This window comes from Artemia franciscana, chromosome 2 (genome assembly GCF_032884065.1).
Source record: "Artemia franciscana chromosome 2, ASM3288406v1, whole genome shotgun sequence".
Classification (NCBI taxonomy): domain Eukaryota; kingdom Metazoa; phylum Arthropoda; class Branchiopoda; order Anostraca; family Artemiidae; genus Artemia; species Artemia franciscana.
Window position 1 is genome coordinate 58,587,769 of NC_088864.1, and position 23,507 is coordinate 58,611,275.

Consider the following 23,507-nt stretch of genomic DNA (forward strand, 5'->3'; position numbering starts at 1 on the left):
AAAGTAAGGAGCAATATTAAATCTTAAAACGAACAGAAATTAATATGTGCATGACCGGGGGGGTCACCCCCTCTAATTCTAATTAAATCGCCTTTCTTGTTCAGAAGTAAGTCTTAAATAATTGGAACTAAAAGCCAAGCTTCAGCGTAAAGATCGAGATGCTGAGGACGTAGTAATTTCTTTTCGTTCTAAGATCTAATGTTGCTCCTTACTTTCAGTTGAAAAAAAACTTGTTTTTTATTTAATACTATATGCAATAATGGTTGAAAGACATGGTCTTTTTCCTATAGATCAAGCAAAAATAGCTTGTTTAGCCTGTATGTATCCTGCATGGGATTTTTCTGCATGCAAAATGTATTTTTATGGAAAACTTCTGTGATTTCCTCTCAAAAAGAATACGGTTATCGGATTTCGTTTTTCCGCAATCCGCAGCATGTGGGAACGAAGGGTAACCCTATATTCACACAGATCATATAGCCAGGAAAAATTACTGCGGATTGCGTTTTGCGGAGGAATACATAGCATTGGCTATTAGGAAGTATACATATATATTTTCCCGGGCAGGATTTCTTGGGGAGGGGGGAAGCTAATGAGGGAGAATTTTTGTATAGAGGTACTGTTTCGAAGGGGAAGGTAATTTTACATGAGGGGGAGCTGGATTTCCCAGAATTATTTATAAAACGATTAGAAATTAAATAAAAAAAAAGTTTTTCGAATGAAAGTAAGGAGCAATTTTAAATCTTAAAACGAACGGAAATTATTATGCATATGAGGGGCCATCCCCTTTTCAATAACTTGCTCTTCATGCTAAAGTTTTTTTATAGCTTTTAAAAAAGCTTATTATTTTAATTAAATGGCCTTTGCGTTTCAGGAGTAATTCTTAAATGACTTGAACAGAGCACATATCTGGGAAAAATAACTGAATTGCGTTTTGAAGAGGAATACTTACGTCTCTTGCCACTCATCTTTACTGTTTTCCGCTAGACTCGTGCGTTGAAAAAAATCCAGCGCATGAGGTTAAAACGTTTACGGATTGTGGAAGAAAAAGAACATGGATGCAACTGAAAGGCTGATTTTAACTGTTAAATTGCATCAAAAAATATTTGACAAAAGTCATCCTGAGCATAAAAGATCCAATTTAATTAGAATCGCTTTGCATTTAGGACCGACCCAATGTGTTATAATGAGATATCTAAGACATACCATTCAACTCAGAATTCAAGGCTAAATCCAAACATAGTAATCGTTTCTTGTTAAAACCCATCCCCTAGGTTTTGCAAGTCAAGCTTTTTTGGGTATACAAAGGGAATTGGAGGTGGACCGCTGAATTTTGGGTGGGGTGGTCTATACCCTGAATACCAAGGGAGGCAAAGACAAGACCGAACTAGGTTTTTCCTGTCTCCAGAATTTACAAAATTTCTCAAATTAATTTTCACCAAAAGCGATTGTTATATTTGTATAGAGGATTGAATTCTGAATCGAATGGTATGTTTATTTTTTAAATATTTTGTCATGGTCCTATATTCCCCAAAGTTACTGTTTATTTTTTAGTTTCTCTTTTAAACTTGATATATTTTTATATAATTTACAAAGCAAATATTTGATTTATTTTAACTGCCCTTTTTCTTCTTTGTAACAAAAAAAAAATACCGACTGGTATGGTTGAATGGAATCGACAGTATTTCTGAGATTTAAAATTTGTGAATTTTTATATTTTTTATACGAGCGGATCCTCCGGTTTCACCGCTGCAGTGATACAGTGCAAAATATGCACTGCACTGCGCTATTTGCAACACACCTGTCTGTGTGACCTACTGTGTAACAGAAAGTTGGGTTGTAGAAACCGCAATGCAGTGTATTTTCTGGCAAATTTGTGTCTCTCTAGATTTCCTCCCAAGCCTTCTGCATTAAATAGGATCTTTCACGCTTACTATTTAATGAAAATTAAAAGCTGAAATATGCCTTTCAAGTGACTGCGTGTTCTTTTCCGCAAGCGTTTTAACCGCATGCATCGGATTCTTTCAACGCATGCGCCTTGCGGAAAACCACAAGGATGAGTGGCAAGAGACGAATGCTCTGTGTGAAACTTAACTACCGTTCACACAGACCAGTGGATTGTGGAAAAATGCGATATATATTCTTCACCGCATCGCCGCAGTGGCGAAACCGCAGACTGTTCACATAAAAATCTGCACTTCCTAGCTATCCTATTATGATCCTATATTCCAAGTTTATCAGGATCTTCGTAGTTGGGTACTTTTTTTGCAACTGAGGCATTAAATTCGTTCTTTTTTTTAGATAAAGTTTGCCCTGCATAATCCCTGACATAGAACATTGCATCTTCTCCTATACTGTGACCTAGCTACAATTCACAGTCCAGATCTACAGAGCCTAGGCTGGGCTATTTGAGCCAAATCAACAGTACCATTTGTAAAAAAAAAAAAAAAAAGGAAGAGAAGACTGAATGGTAAAACAGATATTTCCCCCATTCCTTTCTGTTGATTAAATAAAAAAAACTAGTTTTTTTAACTGAAAGTAAGGAGCGACATTAAAACTTAAAACGAACAGAAATTACTCCGTATATAAAATGGGTTGTCCCCTCCGCAGTCCCTCGCTCTTTACGTTAAAGTTTGACTCTTTGCCACAATTCTACTTTTTAAAACAATTAAAAACTTTAGCGTAAAGAGCGTGGGACTGCGGAGAGGACAACACATTTCATATACGGAGTAATTTCTGTTCGTTTTAAGTTTTAATGTCGCTCCTTACTTTCAGTTAAAAAAACTAGTTTTTTTTTATTTAATTTCTGAACGTTTTTGAATTAATGCATGTTTGATTTTGGCTCTCCGCACATAAATTATTGAAATGAAATTAGTGTATTAATTTTTTTGTGGCTAAATGGCTTTCTCTCAGTTTTGATCAGACGATTTTGAGAAATAAGGGGTGGGGAAGGAGGCCTAGCTGCCCTCCAATTTTTCGGTTACTTAAAAAGGCTACTAGAACTTTTAATATTCAACGAACGTTTTTATTAGTAAAAAATATACGTAACTTAAGAATTAACTTACGTAACAAACTTTTATATTCTTATATTTTTATTATGTGTACGAGGGGGTTTGTACCCTCGTTAATAGCTCGCTCTTTACACTAAATCGTAAGTTTTGTCCCAATTCTTTAAGAATGACCCCTGAATCAAAAAGGCCGTAGAATAAATAGTTGAAATCACTAAAAATATTTTAGCATGAAGAGCGAGGTATTTATCTCCTCCTAAATACCTCGCTCTTTATGCTAAAGTATTTTTAGAACCCCTCATATGCGTAATAATCTCTGTTCGTTTTAAATTTCAATGCTATTCCTTACTTTCATTTGAAAAAACGTTTTCATGTTTATTTTTTCATTGTTTTTTTTTATAGTAATGCTAGAAAATCCTGCGCCCTTTTCATTGAATATTTCTTCCCCCATGACATATTCCTCAAAGGAAAGATCCTCCCACAAAGCCCTCTCCCATCAACCCCACCCCCCAAACCAAAAAATCCCCATGAAAACGTCTGTACACTTCCCAATAACCATTACTATATGTAAACACTGGTCAAAGTTTGTAACTTGCAGCCCCTCCCTCAGGGATTGTGGGGGAGTAAGTCATTCCCAAAGACATAGTTATTATGGTTTTCGACTATGCTGAACAAAATGGCTATCTTAAAATTTTAATCTGTTGACTTTTGGAAAAAATGAGCATGGGAGGGGGCCTATTTGCCCTCCAATTTTTTTGGTCACTTTAAAAGGGCACTAGAACTTTTCATTTCCGTTAGAATGAGCCCTCTTGCGACATTCTAGGACCACTTAGTCGATAAGATGACCCCTGGGAAAAAAAAACAAAAACAAACAAACAAACAAATAAACCCGTGATTTGTCTTCTGGCAAAAAATACAAAATTCCACATTTTTTAGATAGGAGCTTGAAATTTTTGCTATAGAGTTCTCTGATATACCGAATGCGATAGTGTGATTTTCGTTAAGATTCTATGACTTTTAGGGGATGTTTCCCCCTTTTTTCCAAAATAGGGCAATTTCCAAATTTCCAAAATAGGGCTTTTTTTCCAAATTTTCTCAGGCTCGTAACTTTTGATGACAAATACTAAATTAATTGAAACTTAATATTTAGAATCAGCGTAAAAATTCGATTCTTTTGATGTATCTTTTAGCATCAAAATTCCGTTTTTTAGAGTTTCGTTTACTATTGAGCCGGGTCGCCCCTTACTACAGTTCCTTACCACGACCTGTTTGAAAAGAAAATAATTCGGTATTTCGGGGCTTCTGACATTATTACTCCTTTGCGGAAGTTAGGCTCAAAATTGAAAAAGGATTATATTTTTTCTCTGGGCCCCTTCCACCTCTTAGTTCGTTTATTTTCCCGTTAGTTTTCACCTGTTTTCGCTTTATAGTTGTGTTATCTCTTAGCAGTTCTTTCGTTAGTTGAGTTATGGTTGTGGTATATATGTTTTATCGCTCGTATAGTTGTGTTATTTTCAAATTATACTCCATAATAGAGAGGCTCCGAACACCCAGCATTGTATATTAAGCTCTAAATTTGACGTTTTTTTTCTAACGTGACCAGATTCGTCCTGCGCCCTTTTCATTGAATTTTTTCTCCCATGGCATATTTCTCCAAGGAAAGATCCTCCCACATAGCCCCCTCCCTCAACCCTACCCCCAAAACCAAAAAAAAAACCCTGAAAACGTCTGTACACTTCCCAATAACCATTATTATATGTAAACACTGGTTGAAGTTTGTAACTTGCAACCCCTCCCCCAGGGACTGTGGGGGAGTAAGTCATCCCCAAAAACATAGTTATTATGATTTTCGACTATGCTAAACAAAATGGCTATCTCAAAATTTTGATCCGTTGACTTTGGGAAAAAAATGAGCGTGGGAGGGGGCCTAGATGCCCTCCAATTTTTTTGGTCACTTAAAAAGGGCACTAGAACTTTTCATTTCCGTTAGAATTAGCCCTCTTGCGACATTCTAGGACCACTTGGTCGATAAGATGACCCCTGGGGAAAAAAAAACAAACAAATAAACACGCAACCGTGATTTGTCTTATGGCAAAAAATGCAAAATTCCACATTTTTGTAGATAGGAGCTTGAAACTTCTACAGTAGGGTTCTCTGATACGCTGAATCTGATGGTGTCATTTTCGTTAAGATCCTACGACTTTTAGGGGGTGTTTTCCCCTATTTTCCTAAATAAGGCAAATTTTCTCAGGCTCGTAACTTTTGATAGCTAAGACTAAACTTGATGAAACTTGTATATTTAAAATCAGCATTAAAATGCGATTGTTTTGATGTAGCTATTGATATCAAAATTCAATTTTTTAGAGTTTTGGTTACTATTGAGCCAGATCGCTCCTTACTACAGTTCGTTACCACGAACTGTTTGATTGTGAACTTTGGTCACACTTTGGTGGCTGGCTTGCTGTTGATGCGGTCCATTATAGAGTTTACCAAATCCTATCTGCCAAATTTGCCTTTCTCCAAATATCCTCCCAAGCCATTTGAATTAAATAAAATATTTTATGCTTAGAATAACTCTTGTCATATATTATTTGTTGACATTTGAACAGCCTTCTTATTTTTTTTTTCCATAATCTGCAAGCGTTTCAACTTTATGCATTATATTTTTTCAATGAATGCGCCTCATTTCTCGGCAAAACCAATCCGTAGCGGCCTTCTGCATATCTAAGCTCCTTGTGAATGTAGCGTTGAAACTATAGATGGTACTTCAGTATTTGAATTTGAATTTAACGGTCATTTCCATTTGAAATGAGTGGTATGGTTGAAAGAAATGATATGTCCGAAATGCTGACAAATGACAGGTAAGTTAGTGTGAACTAAATATGAACTTACTGTTGTCCACAACTGAGCATTATGTTTTCTTTTATTACAATTCTTTAAGATTGAAATATTAGCTAGCCTCACCATCCACTGCAGGGCTAATGCTAGCCTAGGTTGTTACCCTTAGTTGATGTAGGCCAAGGCCTATAATCCATTTTTCACTTCGGTAGATTTTAAAGTAAACACTTTAATTGCAAATTTGGATGTTGTAAGAAATGGATTTACAACCAAAATGTCTTTAATCCTAGATTATGAGGCCTTGTAGCCTACTAGTAGCCTATTAGGCTTCATTATTACCTGTGTGAGGGGATTCAATATTTTCAGTACTTTGCTCTCTCATAATTTCCTTATGGTAAAATTCAAGTTTAGCTACTTTTGGCTATCTTGGAAAGGGGTTATGTTATGAAAATTACCCCAAAGTGGTCTTAGCCTACTTCCACAGGTAAGGAACAGAGACTGTCTCTTGCAAATACCCTTAAGGAGGCAAGAACAAAGAATACCTCTTTGTGACATCACAAACCAGGTTTATTTTTTACCTTAAGCAAATGTGGTAAAATTCTAGTTAATTGACTTCTTGCTATCTCAGAAAGGGTTTAGGTTAGGAAAATGAATCTTTCAGGAATGAATCTACAGATTAAAGTATGTCCCTGGAAGGTATTTGAAGCAACTACCTCCCCTCTGCTCCAATTACAGCTAGATCTAGTCTTTTGAGGAAATTTTTGACTTCAGAACACAAATATATAATGTATTTGAAGGGACTGCAGCCAGGCAGTATATATTATAGAAATAAGTTTCTGATTGTTGAATAGAAAATTTTTTGATACCCCACAACAACAGTGTCAAGTATAGCAATCTAGAATACAAACCCAAAACAAGAAAAAGACACTTGAGTGTTAAGATATCATCACATTATGGCATCATTCAAATAAAACTTATTTTTACCATGATTATCCCTATAAATTTGTTCTATGTTTTTCTTTCCATTCTCAAACCCATTTTATCTTTACCTTCTGTATTATTACAGCCAGACCAATTATTTTCTTTTTGTCTCCTTAATGTATTACACTCTTCCTTATCTGCTAGATACTTTATTCATCTGGTTTCTTTTCTTGTTTTCAAGGCTGTGAATACCAATGCCACACACATGCCTAACCATGAAAAGATGTAATGTTGCTTATGATTCTCTTGGTTTATATATTCTCTAGAAGAGAAGCATCCTGGTCTGACTTTGTCTAATGATTGAGATAGGAAATGATTATACTATCTTCACTTCTCTACAGTGGATACAAAACATAAAATTAAGGGACATATTAATTATTTACTCAGGCAAGATGGATTAGTCACATAGGCAGGGAATGTTTTAAGAAGAGTAAGGAAGGTGTTAAGTCTTGTTTAGATAGGGAAGGTATTAATAATAGGATATTAGTGTGTTCATTTTCAACCAAACAATCTAAACAGAATATCAGTCATAGTCAGACACATCAGAGTATTATATATGCCCCTGTAGAATGGACAGATAAAAATAGTTGTAACTTAGATGAATTTTATTTACAGTCACAAGAACACAAAGAAAGGATCCCTGGTGGAAATAGTTTGGGATTTCAATCCCTAAGTTGTTAGAAATAGAGATATATAGAATCCTAGTCTGGGTAAATTTGTTGTAGGAAAGGAATTAGTAGCAGCTATAGACTGCTACAGGTATGACAATCTAGTTATAACCAATTAAGGAAATGGATGTAAAATGGTCCACAAGTTAATATGGTATTCCTATGATGGTATGACTAATTTTTTTTGATTATGTTGTGGTGAACCAGGGAATAGCAGGATTAATGCTGCATACTAGGGTGTATAGGAACACTGTTATTAATGTCTAGGGTTAATTTAAAGCTGGAATGCCAAGAATATTAGTGAAAATAATTTAAGTTTAATAGAGATGAGGAGGGGCTCCTACAAGAAATATTGAAGTGATAGCTTGGGAGAGGGATGTAGGATAGTGGAGAAAGCATTCAAATATGGACAAAGGAGCTGTGAAGTGGAAACATTGGATAAAATTACTGAAGATATGGAAAAATTGAGTCAGATGCAGGGCTGTTACTAGCCAAAATGTTTGGGGAGGGAAGCAAGGGATTTTACCTGCTAGCTGATCATTTTACTGACTGTTTTTGTCAATAATTAGCATAATGTCCATTACAAATATAATATGTAAAATCACTGAATGTGATGGTAAAACTGCTGCATTTATCAACCAAGATTCAGATTTGGTACATATGATATCACTATTTTGATGTTCTTTATTTAACCAAAAGTGTTTTCTGACCAAGTTCACCATTAGATGATATGTCAGTATTTTTGTGGTTTTATTTAACCAAACAAAGCATTTTAGTGGCATCAGAAAAATCATGGCACTTAATTTCTTGGTTTTACTGACTTTTCTTTTTACTAAGTGACCAAAACTTTGGGTTGTTCCCCCTTCTCCTGCCCCCTGTATGTGATGGCTCTGGTCAGATGACTTGATAGAAAATAGTGTACTGGTGTGTTAAAAAAATTGAGAGGGAACAGTCAATTTGAATTTTTCCCAGTTAAAGATAGGACCACAATTAGTTATATTGAAAGAGTTAAAGAAAGATGAGCTAAAAAAAATTGACATTTGGCTAAACCATGATAAAGCTACAGGAATAGAAGGAAAAAGTTTGTGATACTTGGGAAATAAAGAGACTTGTTTTGTGAAAGTGAATTAGTAACAGTACTTAAAGGATTAAAAATAATAAGGCTCCAGATAGTATGGTAAATTAGTTTTTTAAATATAAATTGTGAAGTTAGAGATAAATTACTAAAGAGTATGAATACGATTTTTTTAAAGAGGAAGTATCTAGAAATTTCCAAAAACTTTAATTAAGGAGAGGAATGGTGTGATTTTGGGAAGGGGAGAGGATGCATTGGCCAAATTTCCATCTATAGAATTGTAATTCAGAAGTCCCTGAGTTATCAGACACATTTAGTCCTTAGTTTTATTGATTTATGTGCAACCACATTTAATTGGTTAGTGTTGTTTAAAAGAATAACATTGCTGCAGATATGGTAGGTAGTGAGGTTATTAGCTGGTTTTATATCAAGTCATGAGTCAACCCATGCTGCATTCTTGTCCCATTTATATGGATCATTTTGATAGACTTTGTCTTAAGAAGCACTACATAGGCTATGGGAGAACTTGGAGTTCAATGAGGAAGTAGAACATCTCTGGACTTAGATTAATGTGATAATTTAAGCATCCTAGATGAAAATTTTAACAAAATGAATGAGTTTTTGGAGTTCAGGGTCCACAAATAAGTTTGAAAATTGATATTAAGAGGACTAAGTTGCTAGGACTAGATGTAAGTGAAAGTGAAGAGGTCAGCTAATCTTGGGTAATAAGAAGATCAATTAAGTGGACAGCTCACTTATCTAGGTATGGTATTATTATGGGTAAAAATTGTGGGGGCAGTATTCTGAAAGAAGTAGAATAGCCTAGGTCCAGAACATTTTTCCACAGTTAAAAAAAAGTTTGGAAGAATATGAAGGTAAGTCTACAAACAAAGATTAGAGTATTGGAAGCTTCAGTGATGACAGTGATCATGTTTAGTTTGGAAAAAAAGGGTGCTCCAAAAGACTGAGAAGGATGTCTCATATGTTTTCCAGAAATATTGGTCCACTGTTTTTTTGGGTTTGTCCTACTCATCTGACTGACTATATTTCAAACAGCAATCTGTGCAAAAATATGGTTCAATCCTGCCTTCATTGTCAGCCAACCATCTAGGACCAAAAAAAGCAGGTTATCCCCAGATGGGATGGGAGAGAATATTGTAAGGAAAGATTTGAGGGAAATTGGAACTTCCTGGGAGGGTGTTATCTTAAATTACCTTAAACCATATAATCCAGTGAATAAGGTATAATCCTGTAGGTGCTGGTTAGTTAAAACATTGAAACAATGTATTGGCAACATCCTGTTCTTGAAGCCATGGCTTGGACAGCCAATCTTTGTCCACAGATCCCTTCAAGACCTCCACACTAGGGGTTGAGACTGCTTCTTTGCTTAGGGGGTTTTTGAGCCCCATGACCCTATTTTGGGAAGAAGTTGTTCTGCAGTCTGGTATTGGCTTGTTTGCAGTACAGCTTCATGGTGTGTCCTCTAGTTCTTGTTGACTGGCTAGGTTCAAGCATATTTTGTTGCAAGGACTGAGTTTATTAAAAGGGAAGCTTTGAATAGTTTGGAAAAGTGCCTGTGTAATCAAACATCTTTGGTCCTTAATTTTATAGATTATGAGCAAGCATTTGATTCTGTTGATAGAAGAGCTTTACCAAAGGTCTTATCCTTGTATGGTATACTAGACAAATACATTAAAGTGGTTAATGTTATGTACAAGAATAACATTGTTGCAGTTAAGGTAGGAAATGAGGTCAGTAGCTGGTTTGATATTAAACCAGGAATTAAGCGAAGTTGTTTTCTATCGCCCTTTATATGGATCATTTTGATGGATTTTGTCTTAAGAAGCACAGGAAAGGCAATGGGAGACCACGGAATCAAATGAGGAGGAAAAACTCTCCTGGATTTAGATTATGCTGATAATTTAAGCATACTAGATGAAAATATGAGAAAAATGAATGAACTTTTAGAGATTTTGCAAGTTCAGGATGCTAGAATAGGTTTGAAAATTAATGTTAAGAAGACTTAAGTCACTAAGGCTAGGAATAAGTGAAGATGAAAAGGTGACATTGGGCAACAAAAAGATTGATAAGGTGGACAGTTTCACTTACCTTGGTAGTATTATTAGTAAAGATGGTGGGAGCAGTGAAGATGTTAAAAGTAGAATAGCCAAGGCTTGGGGTGTTTCTTCACAGTTAAAAAAAAGTTTGGAAGAATAAGAAGATAAGTGTGCAAACCAAGATTAGAATATTGGAAGCTACAATGATGACAGTTGTCAAGTATTGCTCTGAAGCATGGGTGCTCTAAAAAGCAGATGAATATTTGGTAGATGTTTTCCAGAGAAAATGTCTATGGATTGTTTTGGGTACCTGGCTGACTCACTGTATTTCAAACAGTAGGCTGTGTGAAAAGTGTGGTTCAATCCTGATTGCTAAGGCTATAATGAGAGAAAGGTTAAGATGGCTAGGGTACATTCTGCAGATGAAGGATAATAGATTGCCAAAGCTTGTTTTTTCAGTGAACTGTCTAGGGTTAAATGGAAAGCAGGTTGTCAGTGGTTGGGAGGGAAGGATGTCATAAAGAAAGATTTGAAGGAAATGGGAACTTTCTGGGATGATGTAAAGAGGGAGGCTTTGAATAGCTTGGGATGGAGGAGGAACGTTTGTAGCTGTGTTTACCTCAAGTGGCTTGGTGCTGTGGTGAGTTGTTAGCAGTAGTATTAGTAGTAATAGGGGTTGCTTATACAATCTAAGTTTGACAAAAATATGTGACCTTAATTGTCATTTCCTTTTTTTTTGGCTTAGTTTAAAAAAAAAATTCCCATTATTTCAGCAGGAATAAAAAAAAAAATCCCAAAACTTGGAAATAAATTTAAAATCTTATAAATCAAGATAGAGCAAAGATATTAGGCTAAAAATATTTTCATTGTGTCTGATTTGAGCAGCAGATATATTTCTGAAGATTTTATCTATATAATACGAAAATTGTAAAAGTTCACCAAAGGTCAGTTTCTTTTTGACAGGAAAGGGTGGATATAGGGGCTTCTAAATATGTTCCAGGGGGATCATTGTGGCTTCGGATTCATTCCTGAGATCAACTATTTCCAAGATCAACAGAAACCCCTTTATCTTGAGTGTTGCCTTTTATTTATATATATATATATAGATATATATATATATATATATATATATATATATATATATATATATATATATATATATATATATATATATATATATATATATATATATATATATATATATATATGTATGTATGTATGTATTCTCCTGATGAGCCCTTGTGTTGAGTTGTTGCCTCTGAATTATTTGTCTTTACTGTTTTATTGTTTGGTAAATGATGACTTATACTTATTGACGACATGACTGCCTGTCCATGGATTATTCTTTATGGTTGAGTGTGTATGGCTATGCTGTTTGACCTATGTGATTGTATGGATGAGTAAGGTTAAGGCCTCATTCAAGTGCTGGTTTATATTAATCATTAATTTAGGAAAACAGTTTTCCTTTTCTCCTTCTATCTTCTTTCTTTTTTTTTTATATGTTTATGCTGTTGCATTGATGATTTCTCTTTTCGTTATTTATATACATATATATATATATATATATATATATATATATATATATATATATATATATATATATATATATATATATATATATATAAACTTAATTAAAATGTGAGAATTAAAACTAATAATGTTTTTAATGTTTGCTCGAAGTGTATGACCTTGTATTTCTGGATATTAAGTTCAAGTCACCAGGTATATACCAGATTGTGGTCTGCTTGGATGTCTTTGGGTTATGAGTAAGCATCAGCACTGTTTCTGTTTTTGAGAAAAACAGAAACAGAAAAAAACAGTTAGAAAAAAAACAGAACAGAAACAGAAACAGGTCAAACAAAAACAGGTGACCTGTTTCTGTAATCTATTCTGTTTTTCGAAAAAACAGAAAACAGCTGTTTTTTTTTAAAAAAACAGCTGTTTTTCCTGTTTTTTCCTTACTTCTTCTATTTCTAATAGGAAAGAAAACATCTTCTTGTTAAATCCTTGTAGTCACATACAAAAGATGAGCAACTTCATGTAATTCAACACACTAGCGTATTTTTAGGGGGGGGGGCGAAATTTGTCATAAAATGTGTCCAATCGGGTGATACCAATGCTATATTCCTTTCAAGCTTAAATGTCATTTATAATTGACAATTTACCCTAGTTGCTCTTAGACCGTTGCTTTAGCGGTAAACCATTGCTCAAAGCATATACCAACACTATATTCACCGCTTAAAGCACGGATGCTTTCAAGCCGAGGCTACTTAGACTGCTGCTTGCTAATATATACCAGACAGACACAGAGTCACCCCATCTAGCTTATGTCCACCGCTTAAGTTAGAGGCTATTTAAACCGTCGCTATAGCGGTAACCCATTGCTCTAAGCAAATACCAACGCTCTATGGTTAGACCATTGCTCAAGTGGTAATAACCCTCCGCTACACACATACCAAGGTGTCTAGGTTCACTGCTTAAAGTACGGATGCCTTCAAGCCATGGCTTGTTGGACTGCTGTTCTAGCGGTAACCCATTGCTCTAAGTAAATACCAATGCTATATTCCTCTTTTATATGGGGTTTCATTGAGCCCATGTTTGCCGCTTAAAGCACGAATCCTTAAAGCCGTCAATGGTTAGACCGTTGCTCAAGCGGTAATAGCCATCCGCTACACATATACCAACAGTAAAGACATTGTCATATGGGGTTCCCATCTAGCCCATGTCCACTGTATAGCGTTCAAGCTTCTCTCTCTTTCTCTATCTCTCTCTTTCGCTCAGATTTACCCCGCCGTGAATTAGCATGAGAGGTTGACTCTAGTTGAGCATTGTGGAGTGACATACATGAGAGGAAAATTTTCAAGTAGTCAACCCGTAGTCAACGGGTTGACTATTTCGGCATTGTCAAGGGACATGCATGCACGGAGAGGTGTAGCATAAATGGGAGACAGTCACAACGGCAATCAAAGGGGTAAAATTAACCTTGACTGGGTTGCCCACTTAATTGGACAATCGGTCTTAGCTTTTTTCTACAATTGGCCATGACTTTGACTTTTCCCACAACTATTCCCTTTTTGTTTAAATTCAAAAATCAACGGTATCATGGTATCATGCCCGCTAGATGTGCGTTTCGGTACGGTAGGTACGGGTAGGTATCATGCGTTTCGGTATCATGCCCGCTAGATAGCGCGGCATTTGAAAAAAAAAAACAGAAAACAGATAAAAAAAAAACAGAAACGGAAAAAAACAGATGAAAAAAAAACAGAACAGAAACAGAAACAGGTAAAACAAAAACAGGTAGCCTGTTTCTGTTTTCTGTTCTGTTTTTTGTAAAAACAGAAACAGGCAAGAAAAAACAGAAACAGAAAACAGAAACAGTGCCGATGCATAGTTATGGGTCATGAATTGGACTAGTTATTTTAGAATTATCTGCATCTAACAAAATCTTATTCTTTATACTTGAAGATGCATCATTGATCTACACTTTAAATAATGTTGAGTCCATCTCTTTGATGCCTGACTTTCTAAAAAAAGCTGCTTCTGAGAGAAAAATTGATCTTCCATCCTCAACTCTACTTTTACTACCCATTTCCTGGTGGTAAGAAACTGCCTTGTCCAATTTATAACTTCACCATGAAGGCATATTGCATGGAGTCTAGAATTGAGCATACTGTGCAATGTTTTTTTGCGTGCTTTTGCTAGATTCAGCAACCGTATCAACTGGAGATCTAGTGTCAATAAGTTTCGTGAAATGTTCATATGAATCAATCAGGTCTCTATCAACTAAGATGGAAGCCATGTTGCCTAGGTCATTGTAGGTTGTTCATAATTAGGTGTTCTTTGATAGAGAAGTTTAATATGCCTTCAAGAAGTCTTTCCGCTCCTGAGGTAAGATTAATAGTTGCTGGCATCATCTCTGTTGTCCTTTTTTGGTTTTTATGGCACTTGGTATTAACCAAGTGACATATAGCAGTCGCCAATTCTGTCGGTCTGTCGGTCTGTCTGTCGGTCCCGGTTTTGCTACTTTAGGCACTTCCAGGTAAGCTAGGACGATGAAATTTGGCAAGCGTATCAGGGACCGGACCAGATTAAATTAGAAATAGTCTTTTTCCCGATTTGACCATCTGGGGGGGGAGTGGGGGCCCGGTTAATTTGCAAAAAATAGAAAAAATAAAGTATTTTTAACTTATCAGCGGGTATTTGGATCTTAATGAAATTTGATGTTTGGAATGATATTGTGTCTTAGAGCTCTAATTTTTAATCCCGACCGGATCTGATGACATTGGGGGGAGTTGGAGGGGGAAAACCTAAAGTCCCGGTTTTGCTACTTTAGGCACTTCCAGGTAAGCTACGACGATGAAATTTGGCAAGCGTATCAGGGACCGGACCAGATTAAATTAGAAATAGTCGTTTTCCCGATTTGACCATCTGGGGGGGGGAGAAGGGGCCGGTTAATTCGGAAAAATAGAAAAAATGAAGTATTTTTAACTTATGAGCGGGTGATTGGATCTTAATGAAATTTGATGTTTGGAATGATATTGTGTCTCAGAGCTCTTATTTTAAATCCCGACTGGGTCTGATGACATTGGGGGGAGTTGGAGGGGGGAAACCTAAAATCTTGGAAAACACTTAGAGTAGAGGGATCGGGATGAAACTTGATGGGAAAAATAAGCGCAAGTCCCAGATACATGATTGACATAATCGGAACTTATTTGCTCTCTTTGGGGTAGTTGGGAGGGGGGGAGTAAGTCTTAAAAATTAGAAAAATGAGGTATTTTCAACTTACGAACGGGTGATCGGATCTCAATGAAATTTGATGTTTAGAAGGATATCGTGTCTTAGAGCTCTTATTTTAAATCCCGACCGGATCTGGTGATGGGGGCGGGGAGTTGGGAGGGGGAAACCTAAAACTTGGAAAACACTTAGAGTGGAGGGATCGGGATGAAACATGGTGGGAAAAATAAACACAAGTCTAGATAGATGATTGACATAAACGGAACGGATCCGCTCTCTTTTGGGTAGTTGGGGGGGGGGGGGTTAATTCTGAAAAATTAGAAAAAATGAGGTATTTTTAACTTACGAATGGGTGATTGGATCTCCATGAAATTTGATTTTTAGAAGGATATCGTGGCTCAAAGCTCTTATTTTAAATCCTGACCGGATCTGGTGACATTGGGGGAAGTTTGGGGTGGGGAGACCTAAAATGATGGGAAACCCTTAGATTGGAAGGATTGGGATGAAACTTGGTTGGAAAAATAAGCAAAAGTCTTGCATACGTAATTTACATAATTGGAACGGATCCGCTCAATTGCGGGGGGGGGGGGGGGTAATTCTGAAAAATAAGAAAAATAACGTATTTTTAACTTACGAAGGAGTGATCGGATCTTCATGAAACTTCATATTTAGAAGGACCTCGTAACTCTGATATCTTATTTTAAATCTCAACCGGATCAAACGTAATTGGGGGGGGGGGGCAGTTGGGGGGACCGGAAATCTTAGAAAATACTTAAAGCGGTGAGATCAGGATGAAACTGGATGGGAAGAATAGAAACCTGTCTAAGATACGTGACTGACATAACTGGACCGGATCTGCTCTCTTTGGTGGAATTGGGAGGGGGGAGGTAATTTTGAAAATTGAGGTATTTGTAACTTACGAAAGGGTGACCAGATCTTAATGAAATTTGATATTTAGAAGGATCTTGTGCTATAAAGTTTAACTTTAGGTTCTGACCTTCTCACAAGTGCCAAATGAGCTCTTGGCTCTTCCGACCTCGTCCAAATGAGCTCTTGGCTCTTCCGACCTCGTACCATATGAGCTCTCGGCTCTTCCGACCTCGTCACAAGTGCCATATGAGCTCTTAGCTCTTGTTCACAATTAGGTGTTCTATGATAGAGAAGTTTAATATGCCTTCAAAAAGTTTTCCCGCTCCTGAGGTAAGATTAATAGTTGCTGGCATCATCTCTGTTGTCCTTTTTGGGCAGATATGATGAAAGAATCCTTCCAATCTTGTGGGATAAATTTTGTCTTTAGGGATTTGTAATAGCAGGGTGATAGGGTGAAATGATACTGCACACATCTCCTTTAAAAGGCAGGCTGGTGCTCTAACTGGTCCCGTGTATTGATTTGGGCTAATCTTCCTTATATAAACCTCTATCTACTTATGCAATATTAATGGGGGTACCGTATTGTTCAAAATTGCATACTGAGGGTATCTATAATTTAGATTATTTTAAATACAATTATTCTTTTTTGTGATACTTCTCTATGACTGAATACACCCATGTTTAAGCATCTTTTGTAATTAAGTTGCTATTTTTCAATAGTATTGTGTTCAAGATTGAGCCATATTCTCCAAAATTGGACTCAAGTTAAAAATTTGAATTTGAGACTAGGCCTAGGCACCACTTTTAACCATTGACACATCTGACTTGGCCTAATTATTATTGTACATGGATAAAATATTCAAAGTAATGACAAAGTTATTAGAAACTTCAGTTGAATCCAATTTACCAAATTTCCAAGCATTATAGTAAGTAGTAAGTAAGACGGCACTAGACCCTTAAGGTCCAAACAGACGGTGCTGATTTCCGTTTCATGGCCCTTCAGCCAGGAAGTGCATGGGGGGCTGGGGGCCAGCCATCCTGTGCTTTCACACACCCTTCCTACTTACCTTCCCCAGATTTCTCCAGGTACCCATTTAGAGCTGGATTGACTCTGGCTAAGCTTACAGAGTCACGCCACTGACCCCCGTCCCAAACTAAATAACTGGTCACAACTGGGATTGAACCCGTGCCCCTTGGACATAGAATTCCCACGCCAGTGCGCCAACCACTCAGCCAGGACGGCACAAACAGCCAGGACAAGCATTATAACAGAGCTTTATAGTTATTAAACTCTTGATACGCCGATTATCAGTCTGACCAGGGTCTTTACTAGCCAAAATATATGGGGGGGGGGAGTAATTTTACTAACTGTTTTTTTTACCAATGATTAGTAAAATGTCCCGTTTGTAATACGATACGTTAAATCGCTGCGCGAGTTGGTAAAACTGCTGCGTTAACCAACCAAGATAGATATTTCGGTATATGTCATTGTCATGTCACTATTTTCATGATCTTTACTCAACCAAATCGAAAATTGTGGCACCATCTGTAGAATCACGGTTAGATTCCGTAAGGCTGCTGTATTTTCCAACCAAGTTCAAAATTTCTATAGATGACATGTCAGTATTTTTGTGGGCTTTATTTAACCTAACAAAAAATTACCAAAAACATTGGGGTTGGGGGGGGGGTGTACAATGAATCTCTAACTGCTTTCAAATGTTTGGATTATACCAGCTAATAAGTATTTAGTATGTCTGGATAGAATTTGCAAGGGTAAATTGGTTGCGGAGGGGCGGGTTTTTTAATGGTGTATTCCCAGCCCTCTGGTCATTTTTTAAAGCCAGTTATATTGCCCAAAAACACTAAATGAAATGTCTTGTTTTATTCCTTATATTACGTTTTAGAATGTTGCTCTTGAAGCACATTCAATAAAAAAAAACAAGTTTCTTTTAACTGAAAGTAAGGAGCAACATTAAAACTTAAAACGAACAGAAGCTATTCCGTATATGAAAGGGGCTGTCCCCTCCTCACCTAGCTCTTTACGCTAAAGTTTTTATTGTTGTAAAAAGTAGAGCTGTGAGGAAAAGTCAAACTTTAGCGTAGAGAGCGGAGCGTTGAGGAGGGAATAGCCCCTCCAAACTGTCTCAAAATTCTGTTTTTTAGAGTTTCGGTTACTATTGAGCCGGGTCGCTCCTTACTACAGTTCGTTACCACGAGCTATTTAAAAGAAGACATTATTAGCGGTAAGTTTCAAGAATTTCTTTTGCTTCTGATGGAAAATACTGTTAGTTGTGAAGTTTGTTATTAATTCATGCTTCTTTTTCTTTCAGCCTTTCACTAAAAGGCAAGGCATATAAAATAATTGATGAGCATTTTGGGGCCCTCAAAAAAATATGGGACCAGTTGGGGATGGATGAAGAAAACATCTCACTGCGTAACAAGACAGTCTTGACTCATTTACAGGTAAAATTAATTTAGTGATTTCCTTTACGGAAATCACTAAATTTTTTTTCTTTTTTTTTGCAATGTATAAATGCAGGAAATAAATGCCCTACTTTATCGACCAGCTCCTTTACAGATGTTTATGCACTATTGGGTATAGTTTAGTGACAGGACTTCCCAGTACCCCCTTAGTTCTATTGAATTTTAGGGATACAGAAGAAATCATTTTTAGGTCGCTTTTTCCTGTATTTCGGGGTGAATGGGAGGGGGGTAACCAATTTCACAGGAATTCTTGTTCTAGATTTTCGTTGATAATCTTCATAGACACAGTTATGAAAACCAGCTGTTGTGAGTGTAAGCCTTTCTGAAATTAACTATGTCTACCAACTATACATATTTCTGTGATTTGTAAATGATTCATTTATTTAATGATTTGCCCTCCCTCCCTCTCCCTTCCTGTAAATAAGGACTACCATTGACCTGTGAAAATAGAGAGGCAAATACTTTCAATGAAACGAGAAGTAGTAGGAGTCATCATTTAATGTCTTCTTTTGCCTTAATCTAGCTGATACTTGTAATATGTACAGAAAAAGTAGTTGCTCCAGGGAAAAGAAGCAAATTTAAAGATTATATTTGTGCATTGCAGAACTTTTATGGAAAACTGACTACATATTGCAAATAACTTAAATGAAGTTCTTCTTATTACGTGACAGTGGAAAGTGGCAAATTGAATTTCGTGTATAGTTAAAATAATTTCTATTCCGTGGCTTTAATTACCTGTTAACAAGGCCTTATCCAAGAAGAGATTAAGGGTTTTGAAACCCCTCCCACCCACTAAAATGTTTGTCCGACTCGTAAACGTAAAAAATGAATATAAACAAATTTTTGATGCATTTCTTAAGAGTTTTTTTTATCCTCCCCCCCCCTCCGAAAAATCTGGATACGGTCCTGCCTGTTTTTGCCTATATATAGCCAAATTTGCCTATATATAGTAAACAAAAACTTGAAAATCAGATGCATTGTTTGGAAAATCCCTAAAATTTTTGAATATTTTGGAGAAAGAAGTATGGACCCCAACCCCTCTTGCTTTATTTACGTACCTGATCCTAAACCACTAGCACTTTTATTTCATTGTTATCTGTCAATGTTGCATGCTCAGAAATTTCAGTATCAAACAAATTGGTTGTCAAAGCCTTCATCTACCCAGTTATCATTTCTGTTTTTAGATCTGTCCATTAGAGCTCAATAAGCCCATCTTTCAATATTGATATGTTTCTAGATGCTTTACGGATAAAGAAACATATACAAGGTGAAAGTTGTTTTCTATTTGTGTCTTATCTAAGGGAGTTCGCATGACTTTTTTTTTTTTTTTTTTTTTTTTTTTTTTTTTTTTTTTTTTTTTTTTTTTTTTTTTTTTTTTTTTTTTTTTTTTTTTTTTTTTTGTGATAAAATTTTTTGTCTTGTTTCTTGTTTACCAGAAAAAAAGGTAACATTGTATTTTCAACAGCTTTTATTTAAGGTGATTTCAAAGCCAAGCACAAATTATTTTTGCTTTTGAATTTTTTGAGAAAATGTATCAAAAGAAAATGTGAATATTGCAATGGGATGTCAACCGAGTCTGCAGTTGTTTTTTACTTACATCTTTCTATGGAATTTTGTATGGTGTTCTTTTTTTCAAATTTGTAGTGTGGTGATAAAGTGTTTGGTCTTGTTTCTTGTTTAATAGAGAAGAAAAGATGCCATTGCATTTGCAACATCTGTTGTTTAAGGTAATTTCAAAGTCAATGCCATATTGTTTTTTACTTTTGAATTTTTTAGAAAATGTATCCAAAGAAAACGTGTTTATTCAAGAGACATCAACCGATCATGCAGTTTTGTTTTTTTCTTCTTTTTTTTTCTTTTTTTTTGCTTCTCTTTTAAGGAATTTTGCTTGGTGTTTCTTTTTTTTCTTTTTTTATAGTGATAAATTTTTTGTTGTTTTTTTTTTTTTTTTGTGTCTTGTTTTTTGTTTACCAGAAAAATAAAAACCCCATTGCATTTAGAACATCTGATATTTAAGATTTCATAGCTGAGCTCTTTTTTTTTGTAAATTCTTTGAAAACGTATTCAAAGAAAATGGGGATGCAGCAAAAGATTCTTATTTCTGGGATTTCTCCACGAGTCTAAGCAAGTACAAATTTGTTGGCTTTTCCAAAGTTTATGAGAGCTATAATAAAACAATGATCCAATCTGCATTTTGGGTTAGGTGGATAGTCCCCAGCTTATGAGAGCTATAATGAAGCAATGATCCAATCTGCATTTTTGGGTAGGTGGATAGTCCCCAGCTTATGAGAGCTATTATGAAGCAATGATCCAATCTGCATTTTGGGGTAGGTGGATAGTCCCAGGCCTATGAGAGCTATAATGAAACAATGATCGAATCTGCATTTTGGGGTAGGTGGATAGTCCCCAGCTAATGAGAGTTATAGTGAAACAATGATTCAATCTGCATTTTGGGCTCGGTGGATAGTCCCCAACTTCCAAAAACCGTCAAGTGACGGTAAAATTGTTTTCTTTCTCCTTGTAGACCTGTGGGCTGCAAGAGAAAATTCTTTCTAAGTCCATGTCTGCTTTTCTTTTTTAGCCACTGACAACAGAATCTAATTTTATGAAATCAGCACCCATGTCAACTGGCATAAATTAAAAATGTTATATTTTTTTACTGAAATCATGCCTGCAAAAAAATAAACGAGACGAAACGTGAAATGAGACCATTTTCTGAAAATTGATGATTAATATAAAACAAGGGTAAACAGTTACGCTAAGGGAAGTAATAAAACATAGTCAAACTCTAAAACCAAGAAACATATGTAAAATCTAGCTCACGATCAACAATATTCTCGATCAAAAATAAAAAGGAACTAAAAACAGAAAGTAACATAGCCTAAACTTCATCTCTTCTCAAAATTTTAGCCAATACTGAATGTCTTTGTTGTTACATGGAATCATAGCTTAGTATAATGAATTTATTTTATTGATAGAATCGCTATTCAATATGTCATGTCTAACATGCCATGCGTGTATCTCATATGTAATGTTATGTTGTCCAATACCATATAAAATGCCATGTCTAATACGTCAATACAAAATACCCACGAGAAATTGTGGTTAGTCATAACATAAACCTCTTACTATAGGGAATAATTTTAGGCCCTCTCTTTTTTTTGTTATGGTAAATGAGTCGGTAAATGCTGAGTCGAATCGCTTTTAGTTCGTTGATGATTTATCCGTACTGGAGTTAGGTGAAAAGAGCATTTCAAGCAAGGCAGACACAATAGTGGCGAGTTTACCACGCCAAGCTGAGGAGTGGAAAGTGACCGTCAATCATGAAAAAGCACTCGTATTAAATTATTCTTTTCTGAGGGACAGTTCATTCCTTGCTTTACAGAATTTTTGAGGCATCATGGGTAACAAACTCTTGGGAATATATCTCACACATGACCTGAAGTGGGAAAAACAGACACAGAAGATGATCAAACGGGCAAACCTGGGTATCCTTTCTTTAAAACTCCTTGCTCGTTATGATGTCCCAACCCCCCGCCTATTAGACATTTTTCTTACTTTTGTCAGGCCGCTGGTAGAATATGCTTGTCCCTTTTGGCATTATGGCCTAACTTTGGACCAGAAGGACTGCCTGGAAAGGTTCTGCCTGGAGCCGCCCTGGCCGAGTGGGTTGGTGCGCTGGATTCGGGATCCCTTGTCTGAGAGGACACGGGTTCGAATCCCAGTGTATCCAATTCTTCGGTTTGGGACGGGGGTCAGTGGCGTGACTCTGTAAGCTTAGCCAGAGTCGACCCAGCTCTAAATGGGTACCTGGAGAAATCTGGGGAAGGTAAACAGGAAGGGTGTGCGATAGCACAGGATGACTGGCCCCCAACCCCCTATTGCACTTCCTGGCTGAAGGGCCAAGAAACGGAGATCAGCACCGCCGGTACGGACTGTAAAGTCTAATGCCGTATCCCTTACCTTTTTTTTTACCTTTTTTTTCTAATACTGACCTCTTCTGGTAGTGTCTAAATCTCCCAAAGTCCCTTTTAAAACAATTTTCACTTGTTACTCTTTCAACACACCGTGATGAATTGTGTTCTAAATTTGGTGTCTGTATTTTGGAAAATCAACCGGCTTCGTGAAATTCTTTCTCCTGAGCATCTCCCTTCGCGCCAATGCCCACTCGATATCCAGCTCAACCGGTACCAAAAATTCAGCCGGTACTAGCACGACATATGTGGCACGTAAGTGGTTTTGTTCCCTCGTTCGTCAAGATTTTTAATTCTGCAACCGCTCGTCAATAATTGTATATATTTATTTTTAGTTCATTATTATTTTTGTTCGTTTGACTCTGTTTGACTGTTTGGTTTGAATCTGTGGTAATTGAAATCAATGCATAATTTTGTACAACAATGGCTATGGCTGTGATTTTAATGTATTTTATATGTGTAGTACTTTTTTTATGACAAGAACTATCGCTGATCGGCATGACTGTGTAAGGCGTTTGACAATTATATCAATTTTTTGATATAAATCAAAAATTTTATTATATCAATATTATTATAATGTTATTATTAAACGTTCTTTGCTTTTTATTTCAAATCTCGACAATCGCTTTCTAATTATTATCTCCAAGCTGTTAATTTTAGTAAAAAGAAATTGCAAGCAGAAAGATATAAATATTGGCTGTTTTTTGTTTCACAACCATAACTATACCAAATGCGTTGCAAATAAAACTAATCTTTAAACCTACCTACTGAAAGTTCTTTTGCAAGAGATGTATTCAAACATATCATTAATTTAATATTAT

At 36.1% G+C, this 23,507-nt stretch overlaps 1 protein-coding gene across 2 annotated transcripts in view; it reads left to right on the plus strand.

The window, feature by feature from the left end:
• Positions 1 to 23,507, plus strand: part of LOC136043845 (protein regulator of cytokinesis 1-like) — a 78,146-nt gene that overhangs the window by 14,176 nt on the left and 40,463 nt on the right. The window contains exons 1-2 of one of the 2 annotated variants that reach the window (XM_065728785.1): positions 5,796 to 5,866; positions 18,559 to 18,691. In XM_065728785.1, coding sequence (XP_065584857.1) covers positions 5,814 to 5,866; positions 18,559 to 18,691 — 186 coding nt within the window. In that variant the 5' untranslated portion in view covers positions 5,796 to 5,813. Of the gene's footprint in view, positions 1 to 5,795; positions 5,867 to 18,558; positions 18,692 to 23,507 lie in introns of those variants that run through there. The other variant, XM_065728786.1, reaches the window with a different exon arrangement.